Raw genomic sequence first — 17,157 nt, forward strand, 5'->3', positions numbered from 1 at the left:
AGTGAGTTTGTAACCCAGTAAAAGAACTGCCAAGTAGGCAATAAGAGACTTGTCAAAGTTAAATTTGTATCCCCAGTCAGCAAAAGACATTATGATGTGATCCACCTAATGTCATGTAAAAGAGACTATGCGTGCCGCAAAAGTGCCAGAACTATTCTTATACCCCATAAGCAAACGAGTATACCTTTTGTTATTGCCAAGGCACTGAATGCAGTACTGTCACGGCTATTGGAAGCCAAGTTGTGACTGTAAAATCCATTGGAGATATCAAGAGTTGTTTTATACTTTTTACGAACAAGGGTATCGAGTAACGCAGGGCTGTGGGTGTTATGTACCGCAAAGGTACGAGCAGGACTGTTCAAAAATGTCGGCTATCCAAAACTACAGTACATGAACCGTCCGGTTTCGATAGTGGAAAAAGAGGATAATTCATGGATGCTTCAGGTTTAATGGGATATTGTGGATGGGGTGGTGGCATTGATCACAAAGGAACCTCATGTGATGGGGACTCCATATCCTAACCCACCTGATTACGATACACGGCTGGGGAAAGTGCTAGTGCCCACTCCACTGTGTATGCTTGGTTAGCCTCCTCTGAGACATAACTCGAGAAACTCTGGAGAATAACATCCTCCCATCTAGAAGAAGCTAAAACAAATGGGGAGGTCAATCAACATCCGCAAACAAAATATCATAGGAAGAAGTAAGATTGTCCCAAAAGACCGCTTTAATCGTGCGTTTAATAACACCTTCAATTTGGAGGCTTATTTCATAAAGCCTTTCCGAGGGTGCAACTCGTTTATCAGCTGTTTCCAGTGTAATGAACGTGTCAGTTGCTTTCACCTCCAGACACTGGTTAAATGCCTCCTGCAATATGGTAACTTCCGCCGAGCTGTTGAGGAGTGTTACCGCCCATCTCCAATCGAGGAGCAGGGTTCTCACCATCTGAGGCATACTTTGCAGTCAGTGCAGCAAGTTTCTTCTTCTGAAAAGGCACACAGTGATGAGGTGGTCGCTCCTGTTTGGTTTTTACATCAAACTGGTGCTGCGGCTCACATCGTGTCTGCGTGGACTCGCCTTGTCTTCGCCTTCGCCCCACCGAACTGTTGATCCGACGATTCCTGAAAGGAACAAGGAGAACGAGGATCAGGGACCTGGAACCTCTCCGGTATTTTAATTTTAGAGTGGTCACACAAATCATATCTACGGTCAGAAGCGTCCGATGTTGGTGACCCAGCACGTGATCTAGGCTTCTGCTGTTGCTGCCTCTGATTTTTATTCAATGCCTTTTTTAGGAAAGACCGGAAGACCCTCCTTCTCCGGAGGGGTTTGCTTTGTACCCGAGTAGAAGGTCTTACTCTCAAACTATTGCAAGCCAATGATTTATATACATATTCAAAAATGATCGGCAACAGCCGCTGCCGATCAACGTCCACCACCGCCGAAAAGCGGTGACGTACTTGCAAGCTAACTGCTTCACCTTTGACATTTGCCAAAATCACATAGTAGACATTAGGGAACATGCCCACTAACCTCATCTCCAATTCCAGGGCTTATCTTGACCCTTCCTTAGAACGCTCGGGAGAACGCTCATGGAGGGGGTGCCAAAGCACAGTGTAAAAACTGCAGCAAACACCCCAGGTGGTGCAATCAGCCAAAGCGAGAACAATAACACTCGGTAAACTCATCGTATGAATCCTGTGTTTCTCAACAGGTGTAGTAAGGGGAAAAAAAGCTTTGAGTTGCTCAAATTTTTCTGTAAGCCAGTAAGGGAAATTAACCCTATTCGGAGGACACTTGCCCATCACTGAATGAATCATGATGGGACTTATGATAAGTCCACCACCATGCCCTGTGGCTGAGCAGCAGCTCCAGCCGAGCCACTTGAATGTTACGCGACATGAACTGAATGACATCTCGATGTATATGAATCAACGTTGTATGTAGTTGACGTAGTTCTGCGACAGGAACATTAAGATAATTTGGATGTTGTGTAAAACCAGCCAAAACGTACCACGTGCCCCATCAACTGATAAGGGGCCTAAACGGACCACAGAAACAGTGTGAGGAAGGGCGCCATTAAACCATATGGTATGCTCCCAGGCGGTCAACAGAACTTCAAGTAATCAATAAGGGGGATAATTCCGCAGAACCGCAGTTGCAGTATATTCATGAAACCAATATCCACAACTGGAAAGGTAATCCAAGTATAAAAAACTTTGAAGTGGTGAGATGCATCCGCCTCAACAACAAAGATAATATCAGCCCTCACATTAGGGACTCCATGTTGGGTCAAATGGGCTGTAACCGAAGCGCGATTAGGCACCGCAATAGCAACTGCCATAATAAAAGCAGAATAACAAAGCAAAGGACGGTAGCACAAAAGCGGGTCAATAAAGAAAGAAGGAGGCCGAACCCGCCCACCCCCCTCACCATGCACATCTCCGGAAACTTGTGGACAAGCACAAGCACTACTCGGAGACCAAATGTTGGTAGCACCATGTTGCAGGGATTCTGCACTAATACAGAACTATGCACAGGAAATGGGACCTTGGTGTATAGGGGCGGAGTATTCCCACCACCTTAGTACCCATGAACCCAGGACCGACTAGCTATAGTGTCTGACTTGCTCTACTACCAAGGATGTGGAATTCCTATAGCCCGACGCCCAGGACATATTGTTTGGGGTCAAGGGCAACAAGTTTTAATGTACATTTTGTCCTTGGGACAAGCAGGCCCAACCCCTTGCAGCGCAAACCCTTTGGCTGCCAGTTTGCAGTACCACATTAAGGATTAGGGAAGGGCACTGCCTGCAGTTAAGTTAATATTTGTGTGCATATGTTAATGCTGTTCAAACTTGTATTTATGGTTCAATAATTGAGAGCCTTTATTATTAGGCTGAGCGCTCTCAGTAAATGTAAGTTCTGACTGCACTACTGACAGTGGTTCCAGTATAAAAATGTGGACACACGGTTTCAAAGTTTAGCAATATGAGGCTATGCATAATACTCCCAGTATGCTCTCTGATTATATGCAAATATTTGCAGAAGCTTGAAAACAAGATTAATGATTCTTTGCTTTCAATATAAAATGTTCCTAAAAAAATTGAAGTAGAAAAAAAATGTTTTTGCTAAACTACTGTAAAGTTTCAGTTCATTTATTTCTTTTCAGCAATATTTTGTAAAATGTGTTGATGCATGCTAGTATTTCCACAAAATATTCATATTAGAAAATCAGTGTAACCAGTTTCAATAAGATTTTGGGAAACAAAAATAAACAAGCATTGGCAAAGCCAGTAGGTCTGACATGGTAGATGGCTTTTTAGTTTTGGCAATGCGTGACTTGTTTTGGCGTGCTTTTTGTAAAACCTTATTGATTTGAGAGCTGCCGGACCCTCACCAATATAACAAATATTGGCAAAAGCTAAAATTGTTTTTGGTCTCAAAAAAGCATACCCTGCCACATTAGTTACTGTCACTGAACAAAAACGACTTTGTGTGCCGATATGCTCCTTGTGAAAGAACAGAATGCTGTCACTCACCGTGAAGCCAGCCGATATAGAGCGAGAATTTTAATAAACACAAAAGGTCATGGTTAACGCCAGACCAAATTAGGGGCCCAATTGTTAAAGAAAGTCTCAAAAGTGCACCCTTGGTATATGTCCTTGCATTAAGGGCAGCTATATGCCTTTCGTGAATTCACAAGAATTTACAGCAGTAGGGCAAGAAATAGTACTCCTAGAAAATATCTGTGAACTGCATTTTAGCATGAGCAAATATGCATGTGTAGATTTGCTCATGCGAACACCTGAGTGTTTGCAAGTTTATTTTCCTTCCAACCACTTTTTTCCCCCACTCTGGAAGGTTTACATCTGCCATTGTCAGGAGTAAATTTCCAACATTTCTCAGTATTGGAAAAGATTAGAGAAGCGTTGTTGAAAACCCTTAAAACATGCAAGTTAGTAGGTTTGCACAGACTCTAAAGGACATTCCAGCCCTGGAACTATTGTTTACCACTACCTTCAGTCCCAGTATGTAGATCTGCGGAAACGTAGCAACATAAAGGGATGCTAGTATTCAAACACTACTATGGTATGAGCCCTGGCATAATCAGAGAGGCTATATAAAATCTCGTATATAATGAGATTGCTGCCATAATTTGTCGTTGCCCAACATGGCACCAAAGGGACAAGTGGATTTTGTTACAGGACAAATAGATTTATGAAGCAACCTGCCCCATGGACAAGTAGATATTTTAATAAATTCCACACCCCTGACTACTCACTCCCGGAGAATCAAATGATTAGACACCCCAGAACACAACACTCCCAGTTCTCTCAGGAATCGCTGTACAAAGAAACACCTTTTCGCTCACTCTCTTGTACTCCTCCACAATAAGATCTGACGGAGACACAAAACAGTTTAAAATATTTATTTTAACTAACATGCCCTAACATGCAGTATACGTGCCACAACAAGCAGGAAAATGCATAGTAGAAATATTGTCAGCATAGCAGTCAGTCCTTAAATCATGAAGGGAGATGTCGTCATAAAAAGACAATGGAGAAAGGACCATAGTGCCTAACCTCCATCCCTTTGCGATGAAGAAGTATTATTATATAATAAAAGATCTCTGGGCTTTGTCTGCAGACCCCAGGCCTTAGCCTGTATATTTTAGGTCTACATCATGGGTGCTCTTCTCCCTGGAAAGGTCCCTATCCAAGTGTGTGTTATCTTTGCGTGCAACCTACTAAAAACCCAAGTACGCTGTCCAAACAGCCACTGCATCAGTATTTTTTGTCTAAGGTCTAAGGACTAGCCAGAACAAAATAACAAGGGGCATTGTTGTTCGACCTTGCACATAATGTTCAGTCCAAATCCCAGGAACATGCAGAGAGTGAACACAGCGATGAGAATATTGCAAAAAATAAAGACGTGTGGTAGCGTGTGCATAGCAACAGGCATGCTGCAATAAGCTCATGCTAAGTTAGTGAAAAATGGGAATGTCCCCAAGGGCCACGTGACAGAAGCACAACTCATCTGGCAATAGTGCATCCAACATATGGTGCACCTTACGATGGAGCGCGTACCAGGAACCTTGAATACCACAGCAGACACCTTAAATGGGTTCCACACTTCCTACCACGAGTGGTAAGAGGACCAGTGCACGCTGGATCACATTTTTCACCAGTGAGGCAAACCAAAGCTGGATCTCCTTGCAACCCCCCACAACGCCATAAGCTGATCCTTCGCAAGTTGGCAACCTTGTCAGGGGTCGTGGGGTAATGCCTTTTTGATTGCATGGTATGGCATATTTGCCTACACCTTTCCACCAATTCCCCTCCTTTCAAAGGTCCTCAGGAAGATGAAGGCTGAGCCCTGTCAGATCATCCTGATGGCCCCTGCATTACTGTGTCAGCACAGGTATACAGAGCTTCTACTGCTCAGTGCTACCTCCCATTCGACTCAAACCGATTCACTCAATGCTAACAATGAGCCAGGGGCAAGTTCTCCATCCAGATACCAGATCTCTCAAATTGTCAGCTTGGCTACTGAGTTCTGAAAATTTGGTCATTTGAGCATTCCTTCAGACTGCAGGAACATACTTGCTACAGCAAGAGCAGGCAGTACAATATAAACCTACTTGCTAAAATGGAAGGATCCCATCTCATCTTTTCTGGAACGGATTTTTTGTAACTTCTACACCTTGAACAATCAGGAGTAGCTCATCGCTGTATTAAGGTGGATCTCGCAGCAATTTCTCATTTTCTAAGATCATCCAACGAGACATCTCTGTGGTCCGTAAGGCTAATTATACAGATCCTCGAAGGACTGTTCAGAGCAGTTACACCATTTAGACATCCTCCTCCTGAATGGCAACCCAACACAGTATTGTGATGATTAATTAAATCTCTTTCCAAGCCAATACATAAAGCAGACATTAAATATCTTTCCAGGAAGGTAGCCCTCCTTCTTGATGCACAAGTTACTTACCTTCGGTAACGATATATCTGTAAGAAACAGTAGTTAGTGTTAGATTCCTTACCTTAGAATATCCCCCAGGCGTCAGACTGGATCCAGAACGTTTTGCGTAGCAGTACCCCTGCGCGTCGGTAGGCGTCGTCTGCGGCTCCGCGTCCAGCGTAGTTGGTGCCGGGGTGACACCGTCGGAGTACTTAGACGCCGCCCTCGCGCGCGGACGTCAGTTCTTATACATAGCTTTTCCGTGCCAGAAACGCAGAGCCATGATAAAAACAGACACTGGTGCCATGATACTAGGGCCCTCAAAGGGAAAAACCCTAACCCTTGATATCGGTTCCCAGAACGGGGAGGATGGGTGGGGCGGTAAGGAATTTAACGCTAACTACTGTTTCTTACAGATATATAGTTACCGAAGGTAAGTAACTTGTGCATCTGAAAGAAACAGGTTAGTGCTAGATTCCTTACCTTAGAATAGATACCCCAGCAATACCAACCCGATGGTGGGTCTGCGAACCAATGATCACACCAGAAAGTCCTGGAGAACAGAACGGCCGAAAAAGCCATCTCTCCGGACTTGGCTGTCCAGGCAGTAGTGTCTAGCGAACGTGTGCAGCGAGGCCCAGGTAGCTGCCTAACAGATGTCCTGAATGGGGACTCCCCGACCCAGGGCAGTAGTAGCCGCCGTGGCCCGAGTGGAATGGCCACACAGCCCCAAAGGAGGCTCATTTTTAGCCAGTGAGTAAACAGCCTTTATGCACAAAACTACCCATCGAGAAATGGTTTGTTTGTGCACCGCCCGTCCCTTCTTAGAGCCCACGTAACCAACAAAGAGCTGGTCATCCACCCGGAACTGGCGTGTGTGGTCTAGATAGAATGGGAGCGCACATTTTGGGTCCAGACGGTGGAGCCTCTCTTCCTCTTTGGAGGGATGCGGAGGCAGAAAGAAGGTGGGCAAGGTGTTGGACTGCCCGATGTGGAAGGCCGTGATTACCTTGGGCAGGAAAGAGGGACGCGTTCTCAAAACAACTTCGTCCGGATGGGCAGAAAGGAAAGGAGGTTGAGAAGACAGAGCCTGGAGCTCACTCACTCTCCTGGCAGAGGAGATGGCAACCAGTAATGCAGTCTTAAGAGTTAGAAGACGTAGAGGGCAATTGTGAAGTGGCTCGAAAGGAGCGCACATCAAATAGGTCAGAACAAGGTTCAAGTCCCACTGAGGCATCACGAAAGGAACAGGAGGAAACATGTTAGTGATGCCTTTCAAGAACCTATTTACAACAGGGGACTTGAAAAGAGAAGGCTGATCAGGAAGCCTTAAGAAGGCTGAAATGGCAGAGAGGTAGCCTTTGATAGTGCCCAGAGCAGAGCCCTGCTGGGCAAGAGAAACAAGAAAAGAGGAGAACCTCTGAAAGGGGGGCAGACAGGGGTCCACAGCCTTTGCTGTGCACCATGCCACAAATTTGTTCCACCTGCAGGTGTATACCGATTTTGTGGAGGGACGCCTGGCTGCCAGAATCACATCACAAACTTCAGGAGGCAAGTCAAATGACCTCAACTGCCGCCGCTCAATCTCCACGCATGGAGGTGAAGACTGGACAGGTTCGGGTGGAAGACCGTCCCCTCTTGCTGCGACAGAAGGTCCTCCTGAAGAGGCCGACGAATCGGGGGATCGACTGCCATTCTGAGTAGCTCGGGATACCAGTATCTTCGAGCCCAATCCGGAGCCACAAGGATGACTTGGGCCGGGTCGCGCCTGATCTTCTTCAGCACTCTGGACAGAAGTGGTATAGGCGGAAAGGCGTACAACAGACCACAGCTCCCCTCGCGACAAAAAGCGTCTGCGAGCGAGCGCCGCCTTGGAATTTTCAACGCGCAGAACTGATGACATTGCGATTTCTCTTCTGCTAATAGATGTAACCAAGGTTTTCCCCACTGCTTAAAGAGACCTTGCGTCACGTCCGAGTTCAGACGCTATTTGTGATCCATCATGCACCGACGGCTGAGTTTGTCCTCCCTGGCGTTCAGAGAACCTGCCAGGTGTTGAACCACCTGGGTGACGCCCCTGGGGTTCCAGCCATTGCCAGAGGTGCAGAGCCTCCTGACAAAGGGTCCACGACCCCACCCCGCCCTTTTTGTTGCAATACCACATGGCGGTGGTGTTGTCCGTGAACACCTGCACTATACTTCCCCGGACAGAGGGAAGGAAGTCTTTCAGTGCAAGCCGGATCGCCTGCAGCTCCAGTAGGTTGATGTGGAGCCGGGACTCTGCCGGAGACCAGAGGCCTCTGATCTCCGCCTCTCCCATGTGTCCCCCCCCAACCCAGGAGGGACTCATCCGTCATAACTACGTGCTCCGGTTGGGGTAGGAAGAGGGATCTGCCGCTGACCCAATCGCGGTCCGTGAGCCACCACTGCAACTGTCTCGCAGTGCCCTCCAAGATCAGGACGTGGTCGGACAGGCTGCCCTGATGCTGGGCCCACTGAAACTCCAGGTCCCACTGCAGAGCCCACATCCACCACCTGGCGTGATGCACCAGAAGGATGCAGGAGGTCATCAGCCCCAGGAGCCGCAGCGTCAGCCTGACCGAGACTCGGGATAAAGGCTGAAAGATCGGAATCAGAGCCTGAATATCCTGAACCCGCTGTTCAGGAGGATAGACCAGAGACTGCGCCGAATCCAGAAGCGCTCCGATGAAGAGGAGCTTCTGAGAGGGACACAGGTGTGACTTCGGCACATTGATGGAGAACCCCAGCAGATGCAGGAGTTTGGCTGTAGTCTGGAGGTGGCTGACGACTGTCTGGGGCGAGCCCGCCTTCAACAACGAGATAGGGGAAGACTGACACCCCTAATCTGCGCAGATGAGCTGCAACCACCGTCATCACTTTCGTGAACACCCGAGGGGCGCTGGTAAGGCCGAAGGGGAGCACGGTAAACTGAAAGTGCTCTTGGCCTACCGTGAACAGCAGGTAACGCCGGTGGGCCGGCAGAACGGGGATGTGAAAATATGCGTACCGCAAGTCCAACGCTACCATCCAGTCTCCGGGGTCTAGGGCAGCTAAGACCTGAGCCAAAGTCAGCATCTTGAACCTCTCCTTCCGGAGGCCCCCTTTGCCCTTCGTGGGTACCAGAAAGTAGTGGGAATAGCAACCACATCCTACTTCTGGCCCAGGAACGCGCTAGACGGCCCCCTTGGCCAAGAGGGCCGTAACTTCCTCCTGCAGAAGTTGCAAGTGATTCCCCGACATGCGGTGGTACTGCGGTGGCATGGCTGGAGGGGTCGCCTCGAAGGGGAGGGAGTAGCCCCTTCGGACGATTTGCAGCACCCACCTGTCCGATGTGATGGAGCGCCAGTGGAGGAGGTGATGGCGAACCCTGCCCCCCACTGGCATCGAATGGGCCTGAAAATTCGGACTAGGAGGATTTTGAGGCAGATGCTGCGGTGGCGGGTGTGGACTGGCCTTGCCTGTGTCCCCCGGCACCGCCACGGCAGTTACCGCGTCCGCGACTGCATTGAGGTGGGTTCTGCGGCCTGTGGCTAGCTGTATGTGAGGGGGCGCCCCTTCTTTGGCCACGATAGGGACGAAAGGCGGAAGTCTGCTGGCGTTGGCCGAGGCCCAAGGACTTGGTCGTAGCCCTGGAGTCCTTAAAACGTTCCAGCACGCTCTCCGCCTTGTCGCCAAAAAGGCGACGGCCATCAAAGGGTATGTCCATAAAGGATGCTTGGACATCGCCCGAAAAGTTGGCGGACCTCAGCCAGGCGTGTCGGCGAACCGCCACCATCGTTGCAATCGCCCTGCCTAGCAAGTCCGTGGTATCCAGCTCACACCGAATGGAATATCGTGCTGCGCCCCTTCCCTCCGCAAGGGCCTGAGCTAGCTTTGCCCGGACCTCCACCGGGCACTGCGGCAGCAGTTCCGCAACCGTATCCCAACAAGAGTGGGAATAACGGCCCAAAAGGCAGGAGGGGTTGACAGACCGCAAACCCTAGCTGAGCGAGGAGAACAGCTTCTTACCAAACTGGTCGTACCTTTTGGATTCCCGATCTGGAGGGGCGGTGGGGAATGCGGTCTGGGAGGTGGAGGCCTGGATCACCAGGCTCTCAGGGGTGGGGTGAACGGACAGGAAACTGGGGTCGCCTGGAGCCGGGTGGTGGCATCGGGCCATGTTCCGATCCACAGGAAGGCCTTTGGAGGGCTTGGACCAGGTGCACAACAGAACGTCAGTGAGGGCCTTGTTGAACGGCAGGAGAGGCTCCGAGGAGCTTGCCTGCGGTTTGAGGACCTCAGTGAGGAGGTTAGTCCTCATGGCTGCGACTGGGAGCTCAGGAGCCAAGGCCTTAGTTGCCCGAGTCAACACAACGCTGTATGCAGCCCCCTCCTCCGTAGCCACGGAAGGTGGCGGTTCGCCGCCACGCCTGGCTGAGGTCCGCCAACCGCGGGACCTGATGGAGGGAAGCGCGACCTCATGGCCATGAGGAAGGCGCTGATCTCCTCCGGCGTCACGTTCAGCCCAGGGACCGGCGGGTATGGAGCTTGACGCGGTGCCTGCGGCTACGGCGGAACCGCGTGGGCAGTGTCGCCCGAATGCATGGGCGGCGTCGCCCGAACACCCGGCTACATCGTGCGAGCGTCTTCGACTTCTTGTGCCTCGACTTACCTGAGGACTTCGAACCCGATGAGTGGTGACAACTTGCCGAGCTATGATGACTGTGGCCCAGAGACTGGCCCCTCGACCTCCTACTGGACCAGGACCTCGAGCGGCCCGGGGCCAACTGCCGGATCTCGAGTCGCTTACAGGACCGCTCCCACCTAGCTTTCGACGTCAAGGCCCGGCAGTCGGGGCACGACTTGTCATCCTGGTCGGCCCCAAGGCAATAAAGGCACCAACGGTGGGGGTCGGTAACCGACATCAGTCGATTACAATCGTCACAAGGCTTGGACCCGATGAAACGACTCGAGAAGATCCAAAATTGATCATAAAAAGTTAGTCAAAAGTGACTAAGGAGTACTGCTCTTCCAGATCTGCGCTAGCTGGCGCGGAAAAAAGAAGAACGGACATCAGCACGCGAAGGCGGACTCTAAGTACTCTGACAGTGTCATCCCGGCGCCAACGACGCAGATGACGGACACGGAGCCGCAGACGACGCCTACCGACGCGCAGGGGTACTGCTACGCAAAACTTTCCGGATCCAGTCCGACGCCTGGGGATAATCTAAGGTAAGGAATCTAACACTAACCTGTTTTTTTCAGATCTCACCTCTACACATAGAGTAAGTGAGATTCATGTATTTAACATCCAAGAGCCATTTCTTTAGTTCAGTGAAGACAGGGTACTAGCCCAAAAAGTATTCATAAGGTCCCTTCAAACTTTCATTTCAATGAATCTGTAATTCTCAAATCATTCTTTCCAAATCCTCAAACAGCAGATGAGCGAGTGCTTGACTCGCTAGATATCAAAAGGTGCCTGAAGTTTTACTTGGACAGAACTAAGTGTTTCCGGAAAACCAACTCGTTTTTTGTCGCCTTCAGTGCACCAAGGAAATGTCATCCACTAATGAAGCAGAGCATATCTAGATGGATATCCAGAGTCATTCTTTTTTGTCATCAAAAGGCAGGACCGCTTTTGAGCTGTAAAGTAACGGCTCATTCCACAAGAGCCATATCCACATCTATGGCATCGTTTGCTGGGGTGTCGTTGCCACATATCTGCCCTGCAAAAACCCAGAAAAGGGCACACACCTTTTTGCAACATTACTGTGTGGATTCAGACATTCTCAGAGATGCAGCAGTGGGACAAGCAGTTCTACAACTTCTGTTTCAGTAAAGGTGAGCGATCTTAGTCTTCCCACCATCCGCTTAATCCGTTTATGCACATTTTCTCTTCTGTATACTAGTTCTTTCTGTATTATAGTTTTCAACCGGTCATATATTGTATCTCTGCAAAATGGAATTGTTATTGGTTTCTATTCTGATTCAAGCATGTGAATCTATGAAAGTTCCAATACTGGATGTTATGTTATGTTAAGGTAGGCTTATAAAGCGCACTGTCACCATGGGTTTCCTGGCGCTGATCTGATGCTAAGGGGGCAAAGGGAATTAGCTGGATTGTGGGAAAAGCCATGTTTTTAGAGATTTACGAAATTGACTGAGGGAATTGGAGGATTTGAGCAGGGGAGGGAAAGAGTTCCAGAGTTTAGGGGCCAAATGTGCGAATCTCCGAAAATAGGTTACTTACCTGCAACTGTAGTTCTCCAGTATTGGAATCTTTCCTAGATTCATATGCGACCCACCCACCTACTCAAAGAAGCTTGCCTTTTTTTTCTCTCAGTGTTATACTATCTGTACGGACTAGTGCTTTGAAAATTCGAGGCACTGCTACTTCTCTGAGGAAGGTTCTAAAGGGTGGTATGATCTGATTGGTTGACTTTTGAGTTTGGTACTTTTTTATTAGGGAGTGATATGTCACTACACATAAGACCTCTATGTTCTATGTCTATTGTGACATTGCTTTCGTAGGTACTGGGGACTCCCACTTCGAAGACGGGGAACAATTCAAGCATGTGAATTTATGAAAGATTCCAATACTGGAGAAGAATTAGCTATTTACCTGTATTCCTAGTTCTCATCCAGGGGTATACTCATCAAAGTCATAATCCGTGAATAATCCCAGCCTATATGCGGGACCCCGGAGTGTGTGTGTGTGTGTGTGTATATATATATTTTTTAACTGTATATATTTTCCATTTAGGTGCAGAAACTGTTTTATAGTTTTATTGCACCATGAAAATGCACCTGGGGGTTTTCTTTTTGCTTTAAAACACACATAATTATCAACATACATCTCTATACAGTCGTTTACCATATTAAGAAGGGTTGCCATCATCATAGATGTCCCAATCATTTTCATTTATTTATACCATTCAGGCATGTATATTTATTATTATAGTCTATTGTGTGTATATATATTATCTTTTGCGTATTTTGCACAATTTTGATGTCTACAAAATAGAACTGTTCAAATTTTAATAATATGTATGTTATTTAATTTTGATAAATTTTAGCTAATATTTATTGATTTTATATCAAATTGGTAAATTATTATCAAAACTGCATATATTTGCACAGTCCGCATGTTTACATCTGTTGAAATATAAATGTTTACTCAGTCTATGTTTACATTTGCAATTTTGCACTAATATCTATTAGACTATTACATCGTTTATCTTGCATTTAGGCAGATATAATCATTTCTACATGTCTCCAATGAAAATTGGCATATAATGACATTACTGAATTCATTCAGTCCAAAATTCTACATGTCTTTTACTCTTCTGTTTAAAATCTAATAATTTTAGACATTGTGAGTAGTATGTTTTCTATATCCATTATCACATGGTGTGCACTATTGCATTTAAAAACAATGGCACACACCGGCTAAAACTATCTGTGAGCAAGGGCATCCGCCCGAAACGCGTCAGACCGTTGTGCTGTAACCAACATAATAAACATTTTGCCTGAATCTATGGGATTCGCCGTGGTTTTTCTGTTCGCCAGTGTTGGAGGTGCAGAGCCAGTATTTTTGGATATATATATATATAGGCAGCGTGAACAAGGGCATACCTTGCCAGAAACGCGTAGCTGCTTTCTGTTGTACCGAATAATAAAACATCGATATGCTGATGTGACGTGGTCCGTCTCCTTCCTGTTTGCTGGTGTGCTGCATGTGCGCGAGAAACACTGAGAGATCCAGAGGAGTCACGTGGCATATATATATATATATATATATATATATATATATATATATATATATATATATATATATATATATATATATATATATATATATATATATTCCTTTCACTCCGTCCGACGCTTCTGCATCCCAGTCACTTCTGCTTGGACTGATGTAAAGAACAAATAAGTCAGACCCAATTTCTGGTGCGTAATTAGTGTTTTATTCCGTAACACCCAGCAAGCCCGCATGTTTATGTTTTTGAAATTTTTATTGCGCGCAAATACCCGAGGGTGTCTCGGCGCAGATCGGACTCCTGAGATGAAGCTACCTTAAAATCATTGATCAAATAACCATGTTTTCAGGAGTTTTCAGAAGATAGTGAGGGTTGGACTGGTTTTAATGGGCAGAGGAAGGGAATTCCACAGCTTGGGGGTGGCTACCAAGAAACGCCAGTCTCCCCAGCTGGCGGTTCTGGTACGCGGGACAGCAAGAAGATAGGTGCTAGCAGAACGAAGGTATCTTTGTGGGGCATAAATTCGAAAAGCATCTTTAAGGAACCTTGGTCCAGAGTCATGAATAGCTTTGTAGGCAATACAAAGAGCTTTACATTTTATACGATTCTTAACTCTTAACCAATGCAAATGGCGTATGGCCATGGAGGTTGAGCGGCGACTGGGGATGTCAAGCAGAATTCTGGCCGCTGCATTTTGCACAGACTGCAATTTAGATAGAATCTGTTCCTGTGTGCCAGGGAAAAGAGCATTGCCATAGTCCAATTTTGAGAAGACAAGGGTGGTAATCAAAGTTTTCCCAGCGCCTGACGGGAGGTATGGCAGCAGTTTTCTGATTTTTCTTAGCATGAAGAAAGATGGAGAGACCACCTTGTTCACATGATGTTTAAACACCAGCTTATTGTCGAACACAACGCCGAGGTTTCTGACCTTGGCAACCGGGGTCGGGGGTGGACCCATTTCACTGGGCAACCAGCTGGAAGACCATTCTGGTGCAAGATTGCCAAAGGTCATAACCTCGGTTCTGTCCGAGTTTAGCTTCAAGTAATTACTTGACATCCACGAACTCATGACGCGTTTCGCCTCTAGCCAGTGGCTTGATCACATGAAAGTGATGAGGGTACTAATTGAGCTCAACAAAGGTGGGTGGCGCTAGATGTTTCACAGCCTACCCTCATTAACCCTATAATGATCAGTGTTATTACTGATCTTTTTTTCTGTTGAATTAATGGCACAGTGCCATATTTACATAACCTAGACAATCGAATGTGCAACATTGTACAGTGCAAAGTATGCAAAAATAATTTAGCATGTTATATACACTATTACATTGTTTGGAAAAATAGGAGGGACATATATTAAAAAACAGTATAAAACGTTATTATATACTCATTATTTACAATAAAAGACAAAGTGTCTGTAATTAGTAAATAAACCTCCTATTATACAAGAAACTTTTCTTTTTGTGCAAACCAGCCGCAGTTGTTATGTGCAAATTTCGACAATATAAATAAAGTTCTGTAAAAACTTCAATAAATATCAATTTAAAAAGATATCTTGATACATGTCACTGTCCAGGTAAAAAACAACAATTTCATAATAGGGTATACAATGGTTATTAACCAAAATAATTCATATAGGCTCAAACTTGTATGTTAAAAGTTCTCATCACAAATCCCACGCATAAAGTGCTAAATAGTGCAAATCTGTGTATAATTAATCATAAATAGAATTAATAGAATCATGAAAGGGTGTGGAGGGAGGTGGTTGATCATTTCTGATGATTATTACACCACATTAATTCTAGCAATTGCTATATCCCTTATATATAAATTATATAATATATTGCTCAGTACACTGTTGTTTGTATTATATTTCCAATTCCAGGGAGATAACGGGTATAAAGTGCAAGTAGCACTGGAGAAACTTCGGTATATTACGACTACAGACTTAAAGACACGTGTATAAGTCTTCACTCGCGTTCAGACCCCGTGGGGTCTTGCTGTACAGCTCTTTTATATACCGGGTCTCCAATAATCGAAGCTTTGCATCTCTATCACCCCCTCTCTTGAGTGGCATGACACAGTTTATGGCATAGTATTGTAGAGCTGATGGGTCACTGTTGTGTAGGCTTTCAAAATGTCGGGCCACCGGGTATGCCTGATCCTTCCCTACGATGGCCCTTATATGCTGCAGTATACGCTTGTGAACAGATAGACGGGTGCTACCCACATACTGGAGTTCACAGGGACACTGCAGCACATAGACTACAAATTCAGTCCTACATGTCATGCGCTTTTTGATTTGTACAGGCTTGTGTTTAAAAGGCACTGTGTATTGGGTTTTGTTGCATCCATGTCTGCATGCCTTGCAGACGGAACACTTTTTGAATCCTCCACTAAGGGCCCCCCATGTAGCGGAAACCGGTTTCTCAAGTAAATTGCTTACTAATTTATCTGCCATAGATGTGGATTTTCTAAATGTTATATTGGGTTTACTCTTAATGTATTTACCAATAACAGGGTCCCCTGTTATTAAATTCCAATTTTTATAGAAAATCCTCTGGATTTCCTTATGTTGTTTGCTATACGTGGTGATGACTCTGGGCCTGATTGTTGGATCTTTTGTTGATGAGGCTTTAGGCTTGCCTTTGACAGCTAATGCTTCTTCCCTAGTAATCGATATTGATTAATTGCCCGCTGGATGGTTTTGGCAGAATAACCCCGGGACAAAAAGCGTGCCTTGCTTTCCTCCTGTGCTTTCAGGCAGTCTGCATCTGTACTGCTGATCCGCCTGATCCGTAGCATCTCCCCGAAGAGGATACTATTGATCAGGTGGAGTGGGTGCTGGCTGGAAGCGTGTAATAAGGTGTTCCCAGCCATGGGCTTCCTATGCATCCTAGTAGATAGACCAATATCTGACATATACCTCTGTCTAAAAACACCACTGATCTGGCATCTATGTGTGAAGTGAATCTTAGATTTAGGCCATTCTTGTTTAATTCCTTCACAAAATACATATACATGCAGCCTAAAATGTTTTAAACATGGCAAAAATGCCCCTCCTAACCATAAGGAAAAGAGGACATGCACTAAAAAGTTGTCATACAATCAATCCTTTATTTTAAAAAGGAAAAACTTGTAATTGCAAGCAGTTGCCAGTAGGCTGCAGAGCAGAGCAATAATGAAACAAAAAACTGACACCTTGCCTTTAAGGCTTTCAAGGGTCCCCTGCCTTTAAGACCTTCAAGGAGACCCTCTGCTCCCATCATGCAACACTGATGACAGTTAGGTCAGTTCTTTTTGACGGTGCATTATGTAGAGACACCTGAGTAGAGGATACAATTAATATAGAACAACTCCAGTAATGCTCGTCCGGGGAGGAGGGTGGGTCACTAATGACTTTGATGAGTATACCCCTGTATAAGAACTAG

At 46.2% G+C, this 17,157-nt stretch overlaps 1 protein-coding gene across 8 annotated transcripts in view; it reads right to left on the reverse strand.

Annotated features, from left to right (window-relative positions):
• LOC147684688 (hydroxyacylglutathione hydrolase, mitochondrial) overlaps window positions 1–17,157 on the reverse strand; it is a 699,222-nt gene that overhangs the window by 308,621 nt on the left and 373,444 nt on the right. The window contains exon 16 of one of the 8 annotated variants that reach the window (XM_086940520.1): window positions 705–1,121. The exons of the other annotated variants lie outside the window; for them this stretch is intronic. Within the exon in view, the coding sequence (XP_086796646.1) occupies window positions 1,053–1,121 (69 nt within the window). The 3' untranslated portion in view covers window positions 705–1,052. Of the gene's footprint in view, window positions 1–704; window positions 1,122–17,157 lie in introns of those variants that run through there. 8 annotated transcript variants of the gene reach the window in all.

This window comes from Lissotriton vulgaris, chromosome 10 (genome assembly GCF_964263255.1).
Source record: "Lissotriton vulgaris chromosome 10, aLisVul1.2, whole genome shotgun sequence".
NCBI classification, from domain to species: Eukaryota; Metazoa; Chordata; class Amphibia; order Caudata; family Salamandridae; genus Lissotriton; species Lissotriton vulgaris.